A 23324-nucleotide genomic window follows, 5' to 3' on the forward strand; every position below is an offset into this window, starting at 1 on the left:
CCTGGAAGAAATGAAATTCCATTCATCCCAGAAATAACTTAAAACCTGTAAAAACGAAGACAATGAAGTCTAGATATAGCGCCTGATAAAAATATTAGTATTATAGGCTGGATAATGAAATAAAAAATAGATTTAAAATTATTGGTCAAGTAACTTGATAAAAGACGCATTGAACTCAAATATCTTTTCAGTAAAATATATGGCAATAGAACCTAATTAGGAACTTTTTAACTTAATTTAACGATTTTTGTTAAGAATTGGGAAATATGTACATATTTCAACAGTTGAAATTATTATAGAATATGTAAAAAGAATTAAAAAATACATATAAAAATATGTTGCAACAAGATATACATTTTTGGCTTTTGAGAATTCTGAGCATTTATGAGGATGAACTATAAGATATTTTACTGATATTTTTACCTTCTATAAATCAGAACAGTTTACGTGCTTTGCAGTTGCATTTAACTCAACTGAGAAGGTTTTGATCTAAATTTGACAATACCAGTAGAACATCTTAAAGTTCATTATCAGATGTTGGCAGAAACCTAAAAAGCCTAAAATGCATATTTCGATGTTGCGACATACTTCTTAGTATTTTTAGCTTTTTCTACATATTCTTTCCATAACAGTTACAAATGTTGGAATATGTGTATATTTTCCAATTTCTTAAACAAAAACAAGAAAGTTTGGAAAGCGGTCAGGGTCCATATTTGTATTAACCTCAATACCACTACGATTAGAAATGCCACTATTTTGAAAAATCTGTTTCAGCTTCAAAATCTTGCAGAATAAAATATAATAAGTCAGTCTATAAAACTTGATTGCAAAAAGAACTCTTGACCCAAATCTTGACGTTCGTTTGTCGTCGTTTACTCAAAAAAGTTTACATAGTTCAGTCACTTTAGTTTTGCGATAAAATACGCCTGATCTAAATAAGAACAGTCCTGAACTCAAGAAAAATCCCAAATTAGTATAGGCACACAAAAAGTGGCCTATATAAATAAAAAAAAATTAAGTGTGGAATATTGATTTGATATTTACTAAATCTCTATTCTTATTGTCGAAACATATCTCAACATTTAAGCAACTTGTTTCAGGACAAGTCATATTTTTGTAGAAGCTATTATTTTATTTCAGGGACAAATCGATATATGACTGAAGAAGCCACTATTTTATTTCAGGAACAAATCTATATATGATTGTACTATCGTACTGTGGGGATATCAAGCAGGTTGGTTTTGATTTGAAAAAAAACAATGGGACATGTCATGTATATTTTTGATATCGAAATATTTTTATAGTCAATAAATTTGTTATATTTTTTTATATGTCGGGAGTTTATACTTTAATATTAATTACAACTCCCACATTGGTGACTCACGACGATGGAGATGAAGATAAAGGAGTTTTTTTTTTCGAGGATTTAAGAATTTGACGCAGCACCATAGTCACTGGTCTTCAGAGACGACCTATAAGGTACGTCCAGTCCAATCCATCATAGTTAACGCACTTACTATCTGGATCAGACTTCCGAGGTTACTCATTTGGTATACCCAGACCTCAGTGTCTATTGCTGACAGAATAAATAATTTGGAGCCTGAACTTTTCATTGGAATGCAATTTAACCTCTCTTTCTCTGTTAACTCAACAAATCGTCTTATAATGCTACCTTCCATTATCGGTGACAACGACGAGTCAAAACAAAATTTGACATAATTTATTGGATTCCACAATTCTGGACTCTTATGTCAAAGAAACCAATGATCCTGATTTGGATAAAGAGACAACTTCTTTCTCTGATCGGAACTCATCAGATACGAATGCAACGCTTGCAGAAATGGAAACTGTACCCATAAATTATGCATTCTAAACATTAAATAATTCTGATATAACTAATACCCAGACAACACAAGACATCCCGGAGAATGTCCACAGGATATCCACGCGCGGACATTCATTGTCCCTGCGATAGCCTTACGGATATCCCGCTTATCCTGATCTTATCCGAAACATGTTAATATGTCGCACCTATGGGACGTTCTGTAGGATATCCCGCGCGGGATATTCCGGACATAAACCGGACATGAATAGGATATTATTATGGAATTGTTTTTTACTTTTTAGATGAAAAATAAATTTGGATTAAAAATAAAATAAAAGAACACAATTTCACAAAGTAAACTTTTATTACAAAATAACAAAATCCTGAGATAATTTTATGACAAAATTTAATATATACAACTTTAATTCAAAATAACTTATTTTACAATATTAAAAATATAATTAATTCGGCATTCAATCCTAGTTCATGGTTGATTTTCTCTCCTGAAATAGAAAACAAATGAATAAATGCATATATATGTATATATATATATATATATATGAGTAAGTTCTTTAAGAGCGATACATCAATCAAAATAGACAGAGATTTATAAAATAATCTCTAATTCCAAATATATCGACACAATTTGATGTCATTACGGGTGAATATTAAACTTGGTTTTTTACATCTAAAAATGTGTACACAGCACAAATTTTGCACTAACATTGATACAACTAACCAGTCAATAATCATGATTTTTTTGTAAATAGGAAAAACATATAGTACACATCTCACAAAAATACCTTGTATAATATTTATTGGCACATCGCAGCCAGCTTTTTGCAGCCTCTGAAACAGTAAACTATGTCTCATGCGGCAAATTTTTCAAAGCAATTCCTGGAATTAATTATATATTAGTTTAATTCATAATTTACAACACATCATAAGTATAAGATATATAAATTACCTGTGATGACATCGCAAGGCACTAGATCACAAAATTTATTTTTGCCCTTTCCTCGTCCCTAGCAACTTTGTCCAAACCATCATCAAAAATGGATTTTCATAGCTGGACTCTGATGGCTAAATACAGAATATAAAGAGAAAGTTTGTTTAGTATATGATAAAGTTAACAAATAAAAATAAATCTATATAAACTTTTGATTACCAATTGTATTTTGATATCTTTGCTCAGAAGAATAGCCTCAAGTTGAAGCTCCTCCAACAAACGTAGTGGAGAGCATTTCTTCTTTGTTAATTCTCTTTCAAACACAGCATTTGATACAAAATTAGGCATGGCTGCTGGATAAGCTGGCAGGGTAGAAATGTCAGCATTAAATTAAAAATTCTATTTGTACTAGTAACATAGTATTTCAAATAACAGTACACAGAAAGCTTTAATTACCATCGTTTATATCTGCCCCCCTTTCAATATGTTGCTGCAATATTTATAACACACACGCACATATAATTATATAGAACACATAAAATTTCCACTATTATTACTCAATTTTAGAGTATTTTGATAAATAATATTAATTATTTATAACACACGCTCATATAATTATATAAAACAAATAAAATTTTCACTATTATTACTCAATTACTCAAAAACTATGATAATTCGACACATTCGACATATGGCGTCTATTGATAACGCTTAAACCTTAAAGGACGCTCCATGCCTACAGCCTACAGCCGACGCGACGAAAGAGAAAGGGACAAACATATACGTTTAGAGGTCTCGAGCCGTGCGCGTATGAAAGCGACATGTTCGTAAACCGTTCGTTATACCTGCTCGAGTCCTTTGGTTTTGAGACGTCCCGTTGCATATGCATAGGATATTCATAGGATATCGCGATATTAGGAGATTGTGAGGACAAGTGGGACATTCCCTGGCATGTCTTGTGCTGTCTGGGTACCAATTTGATCGAGGCTGAATCTTAGAAGTTCACCGACATCGAGGTATAGGAAATTTTCCACAAGTTTTTTTTTAGTCAGAACCTTATGCAAAATATGGAGTTGATGGCAGGTCGAATCACCACATACGGTGGATCTGCTGACGAAACATGGAAATTTGTAATTGACCAGTATTACAACACTGGTCTGCTATAATCTGCTTTCCCACCACATTTTTATAACGTGTTTCCCTGTATTTTTTTTTTAAACTGTGAGATCAACACTGGGCAGGGAGTGTGTGGCGATATCAAGCAGGCTGGTTTTTGATTTGTAAAAAACAATGGGACATGTGATGTATATTTTTGATATCGAAATATTTTTATAGTTAATAAATTTATATTTTTTTATTGTTGGGAGTTTCTAATTTAATATATTGTCATAATCATTACGACTCCCACACCATGATACCGAACCTCTGTTACCTGAAGATAATTATCATCCCGCTCTTCATATTTCTCTTTCCCTTACAACATCCTTTTTACCTAAGGCCAATGCATTACAACTTAATAATAATACCTCTCATTACAATTTTTATAAAGCGGATTTTCCTAATCTTTACATGGAAATTTTAAACACATCGTGGAGTTCTCTGTATACCTGTTCCGACGTAAATGATGCGTGCGATCTTTTTTATGACACTATTTATAGTATATTCGATAGATTTGTACCTAAAACCAAGAACTCTCCATCCAATAAATTTAAACCTTGGTTTAATTCCAACATTATTAAAAACTTGCGTATGAAAAAATACTATCACAAAAAATATAAATTAACTAATAACACTTTATATTACGAAAATTTTAAATTATATAGGAAATTAACAAAATCACTCATGAAAGACGCTTATAACTTATATATAACAGATGTTGAACGTTCTCTATCGCATAATCCAAAATACTTCTGGTCATTCTTACGCAGTAAGACTACCTCTAACATAGTTCCTAATAGAGTATGCTACTTGGACAAATATTATGATTCACCTGATGCTATAGTAGATGCATTTAATTCATACTTTTCTAGTGTTAATCAACCCAAGCTAGATATGCCTATTTCGTTTGATTATAACAATAGAGTAATGGTTGATATTGAGAAGATTGATTCTAGTTGTGTGCAAGTTGCAATGGCAAGTTTGAAAAATTCTAAAACATTTGGATTTGACGGTATTCCATCATTTCTTGTACGTGATTGTTCAACTGTTCTTTGTGATCCACTTGCATTTTTATTTAATCTGTCGTTGAGTTCAAACACTTTTCCGAACTGTTGGAAGATCGCGCGTATAGTACCAATTTTCAAACATGGCGACTCATCTAATATTACTAATTATAGACCCATATCTTTATTATCTAATTTTGCTAAAGTTTTTGAAAAAATTGTATTTAATAAACTAATTCCATCAATAAAATATTTAATTTCTAATAATCAGCATGGTTTTATGCCTGCTCGTTCGACAACTACTAATCTTATATGCATTAAACAATTTCTTGCTGAGAATCTTGACATTAACGGACAAGTTGATGTAATTTACACTGATTTTAGTAAAGCTTTTGACAAAATAGATCACGATATACTTCTTACTAAATTATCTAAAATTGGTTTTAATACTTCACTTACTTATTTCTTTAAAAGCTATCTTCATAATCGTAAACAATTCGTTTTTCTTAATGGATTTTTGAGTAACTTGGAAACTGTCAGCTCGGGTGTGCCCCAGGGGTCCACCCTTGGTCCTCTTTTATTTAATATTTTTATCAACGATATATCGGAAGTAATTAATTGTCCTCACCTATTGTTTGCAGATGACCTCAAGCTATATCTTAAAATAAACTCAATAGATGACTGCCTAGTGATGCAGTCTCAACTAAATTCATTTCACTCCTGGTGTGTTCAAAATAAACTGGATCTGAATATATCCAAATGCAAAATTATTAGTTTTACAAACAAGCGCGTTCCGACGCATTTTAATTATAAAATTTCTGACACCTGCATAGAAAGGTGTGATAAAATATCTGACTTAGGCATTGTATTTGATTCTAGTTTGACTTTTACAGATCACATATCTAATATATGTAGCAAGGCGCAAAAATCATTAGGATTAATATTAAGAAACTGCAAAAAATTTGAATCTAATCTGTCACTAATTAGCATATACTATGCAATTGTACGTTCAAAGCTGGAGTATGGATCGATCATTTGGTATCCTAACCATAGCAATAATTCAGATGCGATAGAGAAGGTTCAAAGAAAATTTCTAAAATATCTATACTTAAAAACGCACAAAATTTATCCTGAACGTGGTTTCGACCACAATATTTTACTTAATACATTCTGCGTATCATCTCTTGTTACACGTCGTTTCACTGATAGTATTTTGTTCCTATATAAACTATGTAATAATGCCATAGATTGTCCTCAAATTCTAGACCAACTATCCTTTAACGTTCCTAGACTCTCATCCCGAACTCAAATGTTTTTCAAATATCCTACTCCTAAGACTAATGCTCTATTAAATTCACCTATAGTGCTAATGTCCTCTAATTTCAACTCAATTAATAAAGATATCGATATTCACAATACTTCAGTAAAACAATTAATTACCATCTGTACAAGTTAATCTTGATATTTTGTCACGAATATGTTTTTCCATCATATATAATTTAGTTTTACCGTTAAGAATTTGACAGTTTTTTTATTTTGTGTTATGTATTGTTAATTATATTATGTTATGTGTTATGTGTTGTTATATCATATATTAGTATATTTGTATTTTTATAATATGTATATTAAAATTGTATTTTTAAGTCCTCCTGGAGCTACTCTGTGGGCTATATGATAAATAAATAAATAAATAAATAAATAAATTTCTGTTCATACAAAGTTATCCAAATATTTGCATCTAAAATAAGTCATATCTGTATTATTTAGAAAAATAGTTGCAAATTGTCATATCTAGGGTTGTCACTAAAAATTTTGTTTAAAACTTGCGAATTTTGTTTAAAAAATCTAAAAATGAATAAAATAATCTACATTACTTCACATTTAGATAAAAAAAAATTTATTAGAACTTTATAAAATTAATACAAAAATATATTTTTATTTAAAGAAAATTTGCAGAAGTCGTTATTAATTCTTTGAAAACCCTAAAATACATAGGAATGTAGATAATTTTATCTACTTTCATATGATTTGAATAAAATTTAGAAGTCTGGAACAAAATTTTGTCCTGAAAAAATAACTGTATAAACGAACAGCTAAAATATTATATTTTACATTGTTTTATAAAAAAAAAGAACTCTACTAACGAGCAAATTAAACTCAGGATCTGATGTAAAAACGAAATTGAACAAACAAACTGAATCAAGACTTGAATAAAAAAAAGGACTCTACCGACGAGCAAATTGAATTCATAATTAAAACAAGAAAGAACTCTACTGACGAGCAAATTATATTTGTATAAAAATGCATCGTTTAGTTAATGTCTTCGTTTTACGAAAAAACAACTCTACTGACGAGTAATCACCGATTTTAGATTAAAAATAAAACTGACAAACTAATTTAATTTACTTCATAAAAAAAATTAAGTGTTTCCTTCCTTAGAGTTCAGGTCTCTGATCCGATTAGAGCACATTTTCAAGTTTTACTAATGGACTTAAAATAACGAAAGAACTCTACTGACGAGCAACATCACGTTCCTGTGAAAATTAAAATTAAAAAAACTCTACCGTCAAGCAAAATGGCTTTAGATATTAATATTAGAAGAGAATTCTATTGACGAGCAAACTAAATCTAGAAATTTAGATTAAAAAAATTTACTGTCGAGCATATGAATTAAAATTAAAATTGAAAAAAAGAACTCTACTGACAAAGACACAGATTATAGAATAGAAATAAAATAAAGTACTTTACTAACAGATGTATATCTAAACAAATGTATATCTATTCAATATTAAGCACATTTTCGTTAATGATTTTACTAAAAGATTAAAATTGAAAAAGGAACTCTACTGACAAGCAAAATTAACTTTTGTCATAAAAAATTAAATACTCTCTACGGATCAGAAATATGGACTGTCCCTAAAAAAACTACTGACGAGTAAAATGAATTTGAATTTGAGGAGCATATTTTTAAAATACTCTGTACGGATCGGAGACATGGACTCTAAAAAAGAAACCTCATTATTATTAATACTAATGCAAAGGGTGCAAAACAATATCGAAACTTTCGGTACTACTAGCATATAATATTATTATTAAATTTAAGTTTATTATTCATTTTAATCATCACCACATAATTTGATTTGCTAATTTCACGTTTTTTTTAACATTCCAAGTCATTCTGAATTTTATGGCACCAAAGTCAAATTGAGAAATATAAGTCAAAATTGATAGTTCATCGACGTTTTTCTTTAAAACTGCTTAACCGATTTTAAAAATTTAAAAGACATTCGATGAAATTTTATTAGGACTCAAATTTATTGATTTTTGGCTACTATAGGTCAAGCCGTTTATTTATTATTGCCAAAATAGTGCAAGATTTTGCAAAATTTGGCAAAAATCCTGAACCAATTTTAAAAATTCAAAAACAATTTGAAAGATTTCATTTGTGAATTGGGCTGATTAATTTTTGAAAAATATAAATTTTTGCAAGTAAACTTTGTACAGTTTGTCTGAACAAGAATCCTAAAATATTATAAGCTTACAAAAAATAGTTCATTAAACTGTGATACACTAAATCCGTGCCCTTAAGCCATACACCATGTATATTCCAATACCTTCATCCACTCTTAATACAAAAATAATTTATTCCATCGAATATCATCCCTTAAATCCCCTCGATGGCTTTCAAAGCGATTGATTTATGTACTGAGTCGCGTATTAGCGAACGATTCCGCGACATGGGGTGCATCGCGATTGCATAGAAAAAATTCAGTGCAACGGTATTAACCACTTTGTACGCTTCTGGTAATAAATCTAATTTCGATTAATTCGTTTTAAATTGGTACGGAAATTATATAAATAAATATATATAGAGACAGGTTTTGAAATTGACAGGTGAAATAAAAATAATAATGATAATAATAAGAGTATTGCTATAAAAACAGTATTATATGACAATTTTTTTATTTTAAATTTTTTATTGTAAGATATAAATAAAAATGAGTAGTAAATTCGTATTTCTCTCGTCGAGCCCTTTTCAACGATATGTCACATGCAAAATAGTGTTCGAAATTTGCCTTGAGGCAAGTTGCACATTAATATTTTAAGTAATAACATTATTGTGAGCGAGAAAGAGATAAAAGATGCGTCACTAACAAGTGAGTGAGTGAGAAAACAATACAATTTCTGAATTTCATATAGTTAACCCTTATTACAAACTAGTTAATCAAATTTATTTGGGTTTTAATTTAAATTTTAAGATACTATTTGTCTTTGTTTTATCTAATGAATTTTTAGGATGTACATTTTCCTAAAAAAATAGTTAGCATTGATTTTGATTAGTATCAAATAGTATCAATTTCTAACTATTTTAGTATAAGTAAAAACAAATACTAAATTCGTATTCCTTGCTTCGAGCCCTTTTCAATGATATGTCACTTGCAAAATAGGGTTCGGGATTTGCCTTGAGGCAAGTTGCTGTCCTATCATTTAATTTAACCAAAAATTTAGTTTAAGTATTGAATAAAAATTCATTTTTAGCAAATTTCTGAAATGACAATTTAGCATATTTCCAAAATGATTAATAGATGATTTTGAAAAATGTTTTATTAGAAATAGACTTAAAAAAAACTCTACTGACGAGCAAACTAAATTAACCAATTTAACTGACAGTAAAAAAACAATTTTAAATAAATCATTTTACAGATCTCCTAGTTAAATATACCCATTTAAAATCCGCAAACAATCCATATAGTTTTATTTGCAATTTTTCATATTTTTCACAAAAGTTTCTGAGAAAAGTTTCACGCTTCGTCGTTCGTTCTATGAATACAAATTGCATTTAACAAGGAGGACGAAAATACTAAAACAGCAACTTGCCGACAGGATGGATTGGTGAAATAGATGGAACTGATATCGGCTACTGAAGGAAACGAAAATCTAAGTGTAAAATCAGTGAAATTTGTGACAATATTCTGATGCATTGAAAAAAAAAAGATAGTTGCAAATTTTTCTTTCTGAAGTTGTAAATAAAAATTTTGTTCCAGACTTCTATATTTTATTGAAATGGTTTGAAAGTAGATAAAATTATCAACATTCTTACATATTTAGATACATTTGCCTTCATACAAGCTTACATGAATATTTGCATTTCAAATTGTTATAATTCTCTTACATATGAATAAATTAGTTGCAAATTTTCATTTCTAAAGTAAACTAAAAATTTTGTTCCAGGATTGCAAATTTTGTTTGGATGATCTATAAGTTGATAAAATCACGTATATTTTTGCGTATGTAGATACTTTTATGTTCATTCAAACTTAGATGAATAGTGACATATGAAATTTCTTCTATTTTATTACATATGAATAAAATTAGTTGCAAATTTTTATTTCTAGTGTTGCCACTAAAAATTTTGTTGCTCAAATGGTTCCAAATAGATAAAAAACAATTCTCTGAAAGTTTTAGCTCTTAATATTATAGTTTAGATAGAGCGCAATTCCATCAAAGTTTTGTATGGAAATAGCATGGAAAATTTTTCAAAAATTTAAAAAATGTTTTTTATATGTAATTTAGCAAACAAATGAATGAATAATTAATTAGAAAAAAAAACTTGTCCAGCATTCGATCGAAAACTCACATAATTTCACCTTTGAACCCAATACGTATTTTATATAGAGAGGATTGTACTTTTAAAAGACTTTTTTCTGAAAGCAGTTTAATCTTTTTGAATTCGTCAAATAGTGTTAATAAAAGATCAGATCACAATATCATTCATGACTCATATCTAAATTTTTTAAACCTGATTAAAAACAATTAATCCTAATGATTTTTGAATATGTATATACATGTATATATGTTATAATATATGTACATCCATATATGTGCTTATGTGTATGTTTTTGTGTGTACACTATATACATGCACTTGCATATATGTTCATGTATATAATTGTGGATACATTAATATATAGATATGTGCAGTGGCGTCGGAACGAAATTTTTGATGGGTGGGGTCGTTTTTTTTTTTTTTTAGATAGACAGCCAGTGGTCTCGTTTTTTTTTTTTTTTAGAGATATTATCCCATATAATTTTTTGAAATTCATGGGTGGGCTCAAGCCCACACAGCCCACACGGTTCCGACGCCACTGGATATGTGCATATGTATGTATGAGTATGTAGGTGTGCATATACATGTGCATGTATACGTATATATATACATAATATTTCTCAACATTTACTAAAGCAACATTTCCACTTTTTTCGTAAATTACCAAACAAGAGCCATAAAAAATCATTTTTGCCAAGAATTCCGTGCGTTGTCCTTTACATCTGGCAGACAGAAATCCATATCAGTGTGTTTAAGTCTTGTGTAGTCGTAACATCTACAAATATCTTCCAAAAAAATCGAATGTTTTTAACAAAAAAATATTAGTGATATGGATATATAAATTATTACAGGTAAATAATTTTTGCTTCTCAATTTTATATAAAACCTTTTTTAGTTAATTCTTATTACTCTTTACCCCGGTACATAATCCATTCCTTTATAAAAATTTTTTCTAATTAATCTGTATTGACCATCGTTAATTAATGTTAGTCAATATTTTTAAAAAAACATTGTATTTGACAGAATAAACCTGATGATGGAACGTACCTAGTTCCGAAACGTCGTATTAAACATCTTCAAAAAACAAATTGTTTTTTATTATTGGATTTACTGTTCGGAAAAGAAACAATCAATATATATATATATATATATATATATATATATATATATATATATATATTTTGTAGAGTTTCGAACAAGAATCCAAAAATAATACAAAATAAAAAACAAGAAAAGTTTTTAAAAAAAACAATTTCTTTATTTAATTATTTGTTTATTGTCGACGTTTCGGAACTAGGTACGTTCCATCTTCAGGACATCTGTCAAGAAACATGATCTTGATGAGATTTTAGCAAACAATATGTTTAGGAAAAGAAAATAGATTTTTCTTAAATAATGAATTAAATTGTAAAAAATATAATAATGTACAGAAATATGATAATATGTTCAAAATAAAAATGATAAAAATAAATGAGTGGATTATCAGAACAGGATATTAAAACATAATAGAAAATTTTTTTGAAAGTTATGGAAATTTTTTAAGAAAAGGTTAATGACAAAGTTGAATTAATTACCTGTATGTTTGAATATTTGTTAGCACTTTTTCACTAAACAAGCTTTTTTAACAAAAATGATTTTGTGAGTTAATTTTCCGCCGAATAATTAGATTTTGTAAATTTTTTTAGTAATTTTGATTTACAAAATCAAAATTACTAAAAAAATTTACAAAATCTAATTATTCGGCGGAAAATTAACTCACAAAATCATTTTTGTTAAAAAAGCTTGTTTAGTGAAAAAGTGCTAACAAATATTCAAACATACAGGTAATTAATTCAACTTTGTCATTAACCTTTTCTTAAAAAATTTCCATAACTTTCAAAAAAATTTTCTATTATGTTTTAATATCCTGTTCTGATAATCCACTCATTTATTTTTATCATTTTATTTTGAACATATTATCATATTTCTGTACATTATTATATTTTTTACAATTTAATTCATTATTTAAGAAAAATCTATTTTCTTTTCCTAAACATATTGTTTGCTAAAATCTCATCAAGATCATGTTTCTTGACAGATGTCCTGAAGATGGAACGTACCTAGTTCCGAAACGTCGACAATAAACAAATAATTAAATAAAGAAATTGTTTTTTTTAAAAACTTTTCTTGTTTTTTATTTTGTATTATTTTTGGATTCTTGTTCGAAACTCTACAAATATACACAAATCCAAGACTCTACCATTCAATATATATATATATATATACGAGGTCTGTTCAAAAAGTACCCGGAATTTTCGTTTTTTCAAAAAAATATTTATTTATTCGTCTACATTAATGTGGTCCCCTTCAAAGTAGTCCCCCCCAGATATAATACACTTATGCCAGCGTTTTTTCCAATTTTCGAAGCACCCTTGATATTCACTTTTTGATATGTCCTTGAGCACTCTCAGCGATTTTCTTCAATCGAGGAAAACCGCCGTCCTTTCATGGGTCCCTTCAACTTTGGGAATAGGAAAAAGTCACACGGAGCCATATCTGGTGAATTTTTGCACTTTGCAACACTTTATTTCATTTTTTACGCAAAATTTAATACAAATTCTTTGACTTTTCAATTCTTCCATTGTAAAAATCGCCGAGCTCAGAAAAACACGTCGAACCTTAGCGACTACCACAGACAAAGTAAACAGTGAATATAGCTGAAAATTTCATCATACTTTAGGGGCATGTATACCAACACAATAAAAAAAAATTTTGACAATCAGACACTCCAGACCCGCGAAATTTAATTATTAGTAATTCCGGGTACTTTTTGAACACACCTCGTATATATATATATATATATATATATATATATATATATATATATACATATATAATATAATATAATTATCAAAGTATCATTACTTACTTTATCCATTACAAGACAGCCGTAATTAATTGCTTGCTCTTTGGTAGCTTCAGTTCCCATAATTGTTGCTAATGCATTATTTTGTTTCTTATGAAATTCAAGTAATTTCTGTAATGGAAAATCAGCACAAACATCACCATTTAAAATAAAGAAAGCTTCTGGAGATCCTCCCCGAATAAAATCTCGAAATGATACATTCCACCAGCAGTTCCTAAAGCAGTAAATTCTTGTAGATACCTGTAAAATAAAATTAAATAGTTTTACTGGACTATTATCTGACTTATGTAACTACTTGTTATTCTGAAAAAACTAGATATACCTTATTTTTATTTGATATTCATGTTGCATGTCTGATATAAACTCGCTGATTTGTGAGGCTGGATAGAATCCTATTATTTAAATTTCTTCTAAATTAGGAATGCAAACGCAAGCTTCAACATGATGTTGTATTATTGGTAAGCCGGCAACTGGAAAGAGTGGTTTAGGAACATCGAGAGACAAGGGTCTAAACCTTGTTCCTAGAAAAATAAATCAATAATAATAAATAATCAAGAAATATGCTAAGGTAATGTCTGCATCGACACTATCATTCAGTGGAAAAAAAAACTAGATAAAGTTTCAAAATGTGTTTACAAGAATACACTTCTACAACTATTACACTATTGTTTGTTAAATCCTATTCTAATTAATAATTGAAACAAAGTTATACTACATATATGCAATTAACATGAGTGTCAAATAAGAATATAATAAAAACTATATGTATAGTAGTTGATATTCAAAATTTAAAAATTTTATAAATATTTATGATAATAGTTCATACCTTTTTGAGGACCACCTATTAATATAACTCCTTTCAACATATTGTTTTTTAATGAAACCTAAAGTAATTACACAGCATTATTTAAAAACAGTTTTGATAAGCATGAAATGCAAGCTTAGAAAAGATAATAATATGTGACGTATGCAATTTTATTGCAAAAGATAACATACCGATTATATTATATATTATTTTGTTATATGATAAAACGTTATATAAAATTAAATATCACAAATTCATATATTTTAAATATATTTCTTATGTCTAATTAATTTTCTGTTGTTTATATTAATATAACTTGAATAGGTTAATTTTAACTGACAGATCGGTCCTATTTTGGTTCAAAGAATTAATTATTGCTACGGACGCTACATTGCAATGGCGCTTCAATATATCACTCGCCATTCAAATTAAAGCGCCAAAATTTCAAATAAAAATATTTGTGCTTTAAAAATAATGTATTATTAATAAAAAAATATAGTCTTAAAAATAGTTTATTAGAACTCAAACTTTGTTCATCATACTATGTGAAAAAAATTTGTAGTTATCTAGAAGAAAAAGAAATGATTTAACTTAAAACCTCCGTCATTAAGAAAAAACCTCAGAATCACCACAACGATTGTTTCTTCTGTGTGGTAAATATCAATGAAATAAATTCAGGCAATAGAAGTAAAAACCACAATCTCAATAGAATAAGGTCTACTTATGATCGTTACACAACCCCTATCCATGCTAATGATCAACAATCTAGAACATCAACATCTCATGCTTACCAAGTAATAGATGCAGAAAACAATATTAAAAAAGAAAATTAAAAACTGATATATTTGATGTAATTGATTTGAATTCATCACCCGCACTCTTATTCAGAACGTTTTTGGAAAATGTTAAATTAAATGTAAAATATTAGCGAAAAGCAGGACAGGAGTATCCACCAAGACATCAGAACTTTGGGGGAGCGATATATAGGAAGATGGGACATCCACATGATGGCTGACAATTGTTGGAGCTTATGATAAAATCTGTAAGGCCTTGTACATGCTCGAAAATCTACCATCTACCATCCAAAAATAAAAATGTTAGAAATGCAGATAGCAGTGATTCAGGCTCCTAAGGAAATGTTTTGAGTAATATAAAACCCCATTTTACAATAATTGGTAAATACACCCAAAGGCCAATAAAATACTTCAGTTTAAAAAAACAAAATGATAAGTTTCTGTTCTGCTGCTAAAAGTGGAAAAAGAAATAATAAATCAAATAAATTTTACTTTATAGTTTAATAAAACATGTATTATTTTATTATTTTTATTAACAAAAACATTAGAACAAAATTAAGTACATCAGAAAGTCAGTCTTCCAATTTCATATTGAGTATCGTTAATTAAAATGAATACTGTCCAATTAAAGCTAAATACATAGTTCTATAAAAAAAACATTATAATAATACATAGTTCTATATAAAAACATATTAAAAATATAGATAGATAATAATTTTTCTGTATAAGTAATATTAATTATGATTTTATTTTTCTTGACTAAAGAAGCATCCGTTATTTTTCTGAATTAAAGGCCTTAAATTTATTTAAATATTCTCTTATGATTATTTTCTTATATATATATATATATACATTTTTTTAATTCATTAAAAATTAAAAAAAAAAAACACTTGAAAAATTTAATATCAATTCAAAAATCTAGTCAAGGTAAAATCCGGTAAAAAATTAACATTCTAAGCAAAGTGGAAAAATTCATTTTTTATCTACCCTTAAAAAAGGGTAAAAAAATTTCTTTATACCATTGAAAAATTAAAATTATAATCAAAGGTAAAATCATTAATTTTTTACCACTAAAATATTAAAATTCTAATCAGGGCTAAAAAACATTTTTTATCTTTAGAAGATTTAAATTTTAATAAGGTTAAAATAAATTCACTTTTTACCTTTGGCAGATCAAAACTCTAATCAAAGTTAAAAGAATTTATTTTTTACCTTTGAAAAATTAAAATTTGAAATATTTGAATGCCAATCAAAGATAAGAATTAATTTGTACCCTTTGAAATACTGAAATTATAATCAAAGGTAAAAGAAATCGGTTTTGCCTCCGAAGAATAACAATTTAATCAATGGTAAAAGAAATCACTTTCGTCTTTGAAAGATTAAATTTTATCAATTTTTAAGGAAGAAAGGAAAATAATTTTTACCACTTTTATTTACATAAAAATTAACGTAAATGTGGAAATTTAATTTATTAATAATAATTTTGTTTGTTTCAACAGTTTCTGAAGAATAAAGTTTTTTTGAAGAAAAACGTAAGCTCTTAGGTCAGAAGAATAAAATCATAATCGTTATATATATATATATATATATATATATATAAATATATATATATATATACGCAAATAGATTTAATTCAATTTGTCAAAAATTCTTGTTTAGGAAAAAGTGTAACGGATATTCAAAATACAGTATTATTTCAATTATCATTATTCAAAAAATTTTCCATAAATTTCAAAAAATTTCTATCATAATATCCATGATAATATCATATATCATTCATATCATATATATATATGTAATATATATAATAATATATAGAAAAATATTTTATTAACATATTGCTTAAATATATCAAATCATGTTCTTGAAATGTCCTAAGATAACTACCTATTAACGTACATAACAAATAATTAAATGAAATTGTTATTAATTTTTTATTTTATTATATTCTTGTTCGAAATACAAAATATAAGACTCTACCATCAATATATATATATATATGATATATATATATATATATAAATTATTTTATGTTTTTATATAGATATAGATGCAATGTGTATATAATATGTAAATCATACAAATTTAATATGTATTTAAACTGAATATACATATTATAAATTGTAATAATTTAATATATATATATATATACCTATTCATATATATGTGTGTGTGATTACATATTATTTAAATAATAAATGAATATAAATTATTTCATTTCATAAACATATTTCATATTTGTTTAAACTTTAACATATAATCAAATTTTGAAATTTCATTTAATAAATCTTTAATATATATAAAAAAACTCCAAATACCATTTCATAAATACCAATTCGCATTTTTTAACAAACTTAAAAACAATTTTTCTTGTCATTTTTGTGACTAGTTCTTGTCAATTTTACACAAATCTCTGCATGTCCAGAAGCCCAATGTTTTTTCTAAAATGAATAAATAATTATTTAACATTTGTTTAAGATCAATATTGTTTTCATGTAAATCGGCGGTAAAAAAGGATCAATTACTATTAGCCATGCAAAGAATTTTCAGGAACACTTGAAGAAAATTGAAATATTGATGAATTGTTAGGATAAAAAATGAAGTTTTAGAATTGAAAAGAAAAAAAACTTACTTGACATGCGATTGAGCAGTAACATGCTGCTTTACATATAGTGCATTGGATTTTAGCTATCATGTCGCACATAGTACAATAAATTATCCGTGGCCCATCTATAATATCATCTCCATCAGATGAAGCTTTCTACAAAAAAATAACAAATATTAATAACAATTACATTTTTCCCAAATAATTAAAAAATTGATGGACTTACCTCAGTATCCTGGTGAGAATTCATAGGCGCAGGATCTTGCTTCTTGAGATTTCTTGACATGGTGCATCTACTATTTTTGTTGGAAAGGAGTGAATAATAAATAGAACTGACTATTTCAGTTGTTTGCCCTTCTTTGGAACACAGCTTTTCACCTACCATATGAACTGATTGGCATGGTTTATCCATCGTTTTTGCTACTTCTGGATGATCATTTGTAATATTCATTGGTGCATCTTGCTCAGATTGATTATTTTGCATCATGGGCCCATTCGCAGTGTTTACATACGATGAATTAGTTCCAACAACACTATTTTCTGCAGGGCGATTTATTAAGAAATTTTGTGTTGAATCAATGTGTCCAGTGAAGGCATTTTGTGCTCCGCAAGTTTGAGAATTTAATGATGGATTTCCAATTCTGTCGTTCATGGCCGAAGCTGGTTGAAACTGCATTTGCGTAGGGTCTTGTACAGAACTATTTTCAATTATAGAACTTATATTCGGCAAGTTTTGGAAAGGATTTGAAATCATTTGCACGTTATTGTAATTTGGAACACCTTGACCGAAACGACAACCCAGATTCTGATTTCTTTGATAAAGGTTATTGCACATACTATTTTGATTATTGGTGGATACCCCTGCTGTAGCACTAGTCGTCGGTGCACAATTTTGAAAAGAAACTTGGTGCATATTATTGAAACTGTTCATAAATGGTCTATAATTGTTCATATTGTTGCAATTATTTTGAGCCCGTATCATAGCCAAATTACTACATTGTAACAAATTACTTTGTTCTCGAGAATATGGTATCTGCTGAGATTGCATTGGATTATTCAAGTACGAGACAGGGCGGTAACTATTATTGGCATATGGTCTATTATAATAATGATTTTGCGATATTACGGGTGCTATGTTTGAGCAAACGTTAGTTACATTACTCTGCCCCATATATTGATTCAATAGTGAACCATTTTCGGCTGTTTGTTGGAAATTGATACGTGGCATTGGAAAAAAGTTATTTCTGTTGTCAACTGGTAGAATATTATTAGTAACTGCTTTTTCGATTGTGGCCGAAGTTTGTTGCAAATTTCGTCTGCCATTCAGAGATTGTTCAAACATCATTTGAAAGTATGCTTTATTTCCTGTACTTGTTGTCCTCGACCATGTATGTGGTAATTCTTTCGATGCATTATTTTGATTCAACAATTGAATATCCGAAGATGATTTGTTTTGGGAAAGAGGCTGGTTCGGATGCGACAAATCAGTTGTATTATCTGAATCATTTATCCGAAGACTAGGCCTTCTAGGTTTCTTAGGTTTACCTTTAGGTTTGGTTTTCTGTTTTTTTGAATTTTCAAAAAATTCTTGCGAGGGAGTGAAGGAATTAGTCGGTAAAAGCAGCATTGTAGAAATATCTGGTTCACAACTTTCACTATTTTTTGAATTTGTAAGCGTGTTTAATAATTCAACGAACAAAGTTAGACATAAGGATTCAATGTGATTAATTATATCGCTCGCCTCAGACATTTTTTTTGCTATGTCTAATATTTTATTAAAAACAGTTTTGTTTCTTAGTATAGTAACATTCGAATAAGCGTATTTTTTCGACAAATAATTTAAAGCATTGAATAAACGTTTTCTTCTTGTTAATCTTAAGACATCGTAATCCAATAAACTAATTCTATAACGAAATTTATCGATACCATTAGCATTGATAAACGATAGTCTATTATTATAATTATTTACTGCACAAAAAATATCATTAGAAATGTCAACGGCAAAACATAAAAAGATTGCATCTTTATACATATGAAAATCGACATCATCAATTGAGGCATTAATCGAGTTTTGATGACGATTTCTATACGATGGTAAGTTTATATCGGCAGCGGCTTCTTGTGAATTCATACTTTCCAATGATCTAACTCGAATTTTTGGAAAACTCGCGTTTGTCTCATTCGATGTGTTTTCAGATCGAGACATGGCACTCGAAATATGCGATTGTCCAGGAGATGATAAGCTATTAGTTATATTCATTGGAGATACATTCGATGAAAAATTTGAAGCTGCTTTTGAAGAATTCGCACGATTCATTGCATCAAACTTTGATGATATTGATTTTCCAGGTCCATTCAATGTCTCTGCCAATGGTAAATCACCAGGAAGTTCAAATGGCATGTTGCCGCTACCGCTATTAGCATTCTTGTCATAAATATTTGTCGCAGTTTGAGGTGAAGTATTAAACTCAGAACGTACCATATTAAAGTTATGTCGGTTCTGATCTAAATGCTGAAATTGAGTTATGCACACACTTGCTGTGGATCCATTATTAACATTCTCCGAATCTGAAATAATGGCAGGAGAAAAAGCTTTTTCGTGTGTTCTGCTCGTTGTCCCTGGCACAACTATCGCACATTTGGTGAAAGTCTGTGGTAAAGTACGTTTCTGTCCATTTTGGAAACTAATGGATGGTTTCGAATACACTATTACAGAATCAGAAGATCTTATGAACTGATTGTTTGATGAGAAAATCCTTGTTTGTGAATCTGAAGAATGCCTAATTTCGTTAACTTGTATGTCAGGTAGTTTATGTTGGGCATTGTCAGGAGCGATATTGACTAAACGCTCAGAAGGTTTGGTTAGCACAATTTTCTCCTGTGAAATTCCAGATTGTACTAATCCAAAAGCATAAGAATTAGAGGAAGGCTGTGAAAAATAACTGGGTTGATAGATGAATTTTCACAAGTTTCACTTTGTAAAGCAGTTGGTGACTGTAGAATTATTTGCGTTCGATTCACAAAAACTGGTAAATTGATAATTTTGTATTGGTCATTTAATGGAGTTATCGTTATTGGATTCGGAGGGCAAAGAAGCGAAACTAAATTATTTTGACTTGCTGGCAATAGCAAAGTTGACGGCTCCGATGATTTTTCTTGTATTTCAAATTGCTTGGAAGATTCTGTTATCTTGTCATTTTCCTGTTGAGTTCGCTGACATATTGGAACAATTGTCAGAGATTGCTCAGCTGTACTTTTGTCTACAGAGGATAATATATTTTGCGAATTATTTTGAAACGGTTTTGGTAATATTTTAGCAGCATTATGCGTCGGTATCACGCTGGTATTTTTAACTTGTAATTCTGAATCAACCTTCGAAGGAATCGTCGATTTAAGCGATACATTGGGTTTGGAATTAAGTAATACTGGCATATTTTTAACTTTATTGTTTACAGGCGATAATTGCTGATTAATTTGCGGACTATTTTGGAATAATTCTGGTAATATTTCAGCAGCTGCTTGCGGTGGTATCACATAGGGATTTTTAACTTGTAAATCTAAATTTACCTTCGAAGAAATTGATGCTTCTTGATCCGATAAATTCGTTATGGAACTAGCTGACACTGGCATATTTTTCACTTTATTTTCCAAATCATTCTTCTTAGGAGTACTGGCGCCTGTATCTCTTTCATTTTGGCTTTCTGCAAATGATATTGTTATATTAGCAGAACTTTCACCCGTTTCATTATCACTTCTCTCTATAGTAATATTAAACTTTGGTATAATCTTTGGAACGTCTCCATTTATTGTTTGTTGTATATCACTGCTGATGAGTGAAGTTTGATCATCTCCGTGAGATTTCTGTGTTTGACTAGTAGAAATAAGTAAATCCTTACTAAAGTTATCTGCAGGTAGATTATCGCAAGCGACTTTATCCATAATACTATTTTCCTCCACAATTTCTTTATCAGACAATTTTTTTATTATTTGTTTGGCATAGTTTAAGATCTGTCGACAATTTTCCTGCAAGCTTTTAATTGTTACTGGTCTCTTTGGTTCACTTCTACTATTCTTGTCACTAGATAAATTAGAGGAAGTCTTTCCTTCCAGGGCGTCAATAGTAATTTCTTCATTCCTGTTTATATCCAATTTTGAATTAGAAGTCGTTTCTTGTTCTTCATTCGATGTAATACTATTAACTTCACTTAATGAAGAAGCATTCACAATTTTTGGTAATGGGCTAATTTGCCACTCTATTGTTTCGTCTAAAATCGGCATACTCAGGCCTATAGGCTGCGTTAAATTGGCTGGTTCTGAAGTTTCTAAATTTGTCTTTTTATTTGTGTCAACATTCTCGCCTTGACTGACCGAGAAAACATTTAAAATTTGAATGGCATCGGTATCAAACTTACTGGCTTTATTAGTATTATAATTAGCATTATCCATCCCATGATCGGACTTCGCTTCTTCAGAATGTTGATTAGGTAAAATTTGAGTTTCGTCTTGTGCTGTGAGCTGACCAATTTTATTGTTATTATTAATATTCTGCTGAAAATTTCTTTCCTTATTTTTAACCCGCTTACGTTGATTTTTCTTTTTCTTATTGGGTACAAGGTCATTATTCGTCTTTAAAATATCAATATCTTTAAAAATATCTATTTCACGCACATTTTTGACAAAGATATTTTTAGGCAATACTACCTGGTTTGAAATAATATTTTCATTCTCTGCTAGAGCTTTTATAATAGATTCCCCTGATGGATCACTCTTACTTTTTTTGACGCTTCCAAATTTCAAAAATTCTTCCGACTTTCGCTTATGTCTCGATCTAACTTTTTTGAAACCGTCATTTTTAAATTCTGTATCTATTTCTTGTATCCCAGTTTTATCACGTTTTACAGCTTCCCGGTCGTCTCCAAAAAGTTCCTTCAGCTTTTTGCTCGATCGTTCTTTCTTTGAAGGACATGCATTTTTGTGAACTCGATTTTCTTTGTTTTGATTAATAGACTTACTTGGTTTTTTGGAAGTGGATGAATGTTTCTTTTTGGTATTGAATGCGGAGCAATTTGACTTAACATTACTAACGCACTTCTTTTTATTTATGGTATTTCCAAACATCTTTGGTTCAACTTGGCTGATTTCATTATTTGATTTAGTACTAGGTATTTCCTGCGAGCTATCTAGCGATTTCATGGCGCTGTTGTTTAGTGACATTTTCTTATGGTCCATCATATTCGGAAAATCAGTGTTATTATCCTCGCCAAAACATTTTTTGGTGTCCAATGATTCTTATTTGTAAATGCTAAAATGGTAAATTATAATGAAATTTGAAAATCATTTACCAGTGTTTTTTAGTCATTAAGGTAATAATTGATTTATTTAAATAATTAGAATCTCGACAAAAGGACAAAAGGTAGGTACCGTGCGATAAATCCATATATGATTACTATATACCAAATCGTTTAGAATACTCACATTTGGAATTTGTTACTAAATATACCTAAATATATATTTATATATACATAAACTCCAAGCTGAAAACATGCTTCGTTTTGATTAAGCTTTTTTTATAACAATTTATATTATTTATTTTTATTTTACAATTATTTAAAATTTATCATAACTCGACGTTTATCAATTTGTGTTTCATAATTTTTTCGTGCAATTTTCGT

The 23324-nt window shown here is 29.0% G+C and overlaps 1 protein-coding gene across 1 annotated transcript; it reads right to left on the reverse strand.

Annotated features, from left to right (window-relative positions):
* Positions 1-4843: 4843 nt before the first annotated feature.
* On the reverse strand, positions 4844-22866 carry LOC113381395. Its single transcript, XM_026620324.1, has 8 exons — positions 22354-22866; positions 20674-22278; positions 17879-20581; positions 17680-17808; positions 14275-14332; positions 13878-13969; positions 13452-13688; positions 4844-5041 (listed from the first exon to the last, which is right to left on the reverse strand). Exons 1-8 carry the CDS (start codon positions 22864-22866, stop codon positions 4844-4846), a joined length of 5535 nt encoding a protein of 1844 aa, XP_026476109.1.
* Positions 22867-23324: the final 458 nt, after the last annotated feature.

This window comes from Ctenocephalides felis, unplaced genomic scaffold (genome assembly GCF_003426905.1).
Source record: "Ctenocephalides felis isolate EL2017-DRISC unplaced genomic scaffold, ASM342690v1 CF-g0.4_SCAFFOLD_02859, whole genome shotgun sequence".
Taxonomy (NCBI): domain Eukaryota; kingdom Metazoa; phylum Arthropoda; class Insecta; order Siphonaptera; family Pulicidae; genus Ctenocephalides; species Ctenocephalides felis.

What these genes read in the sequence shown, in the direction of transcription:
- LOC113381395 (XM_026620324.1), bottom strand. Translation starts at nt 22,866, where the DNA reads ATGTCACTAAACAACAGCGCCATGAAATCGCTAGATAGCTCGCAGGAA. An exon ending in TTATCAATTTACCAGTTTTT is followed by an intron (nt 20,582 to 20,673) that starts GTGAATCGAACG and finishes TATTTTTCACAG; the next exon opens with CCTTCCTCTAATTCTTATGC. An exon ending in ATTCTCACCAGGATACTGAG is followed by an intron (nt 17,809 to 17,878) that starts GTAAGTCCATCA and finishes ATTTTTTTGTAG; the next exon opens with AAAGCTTCATCTGATGGAGA.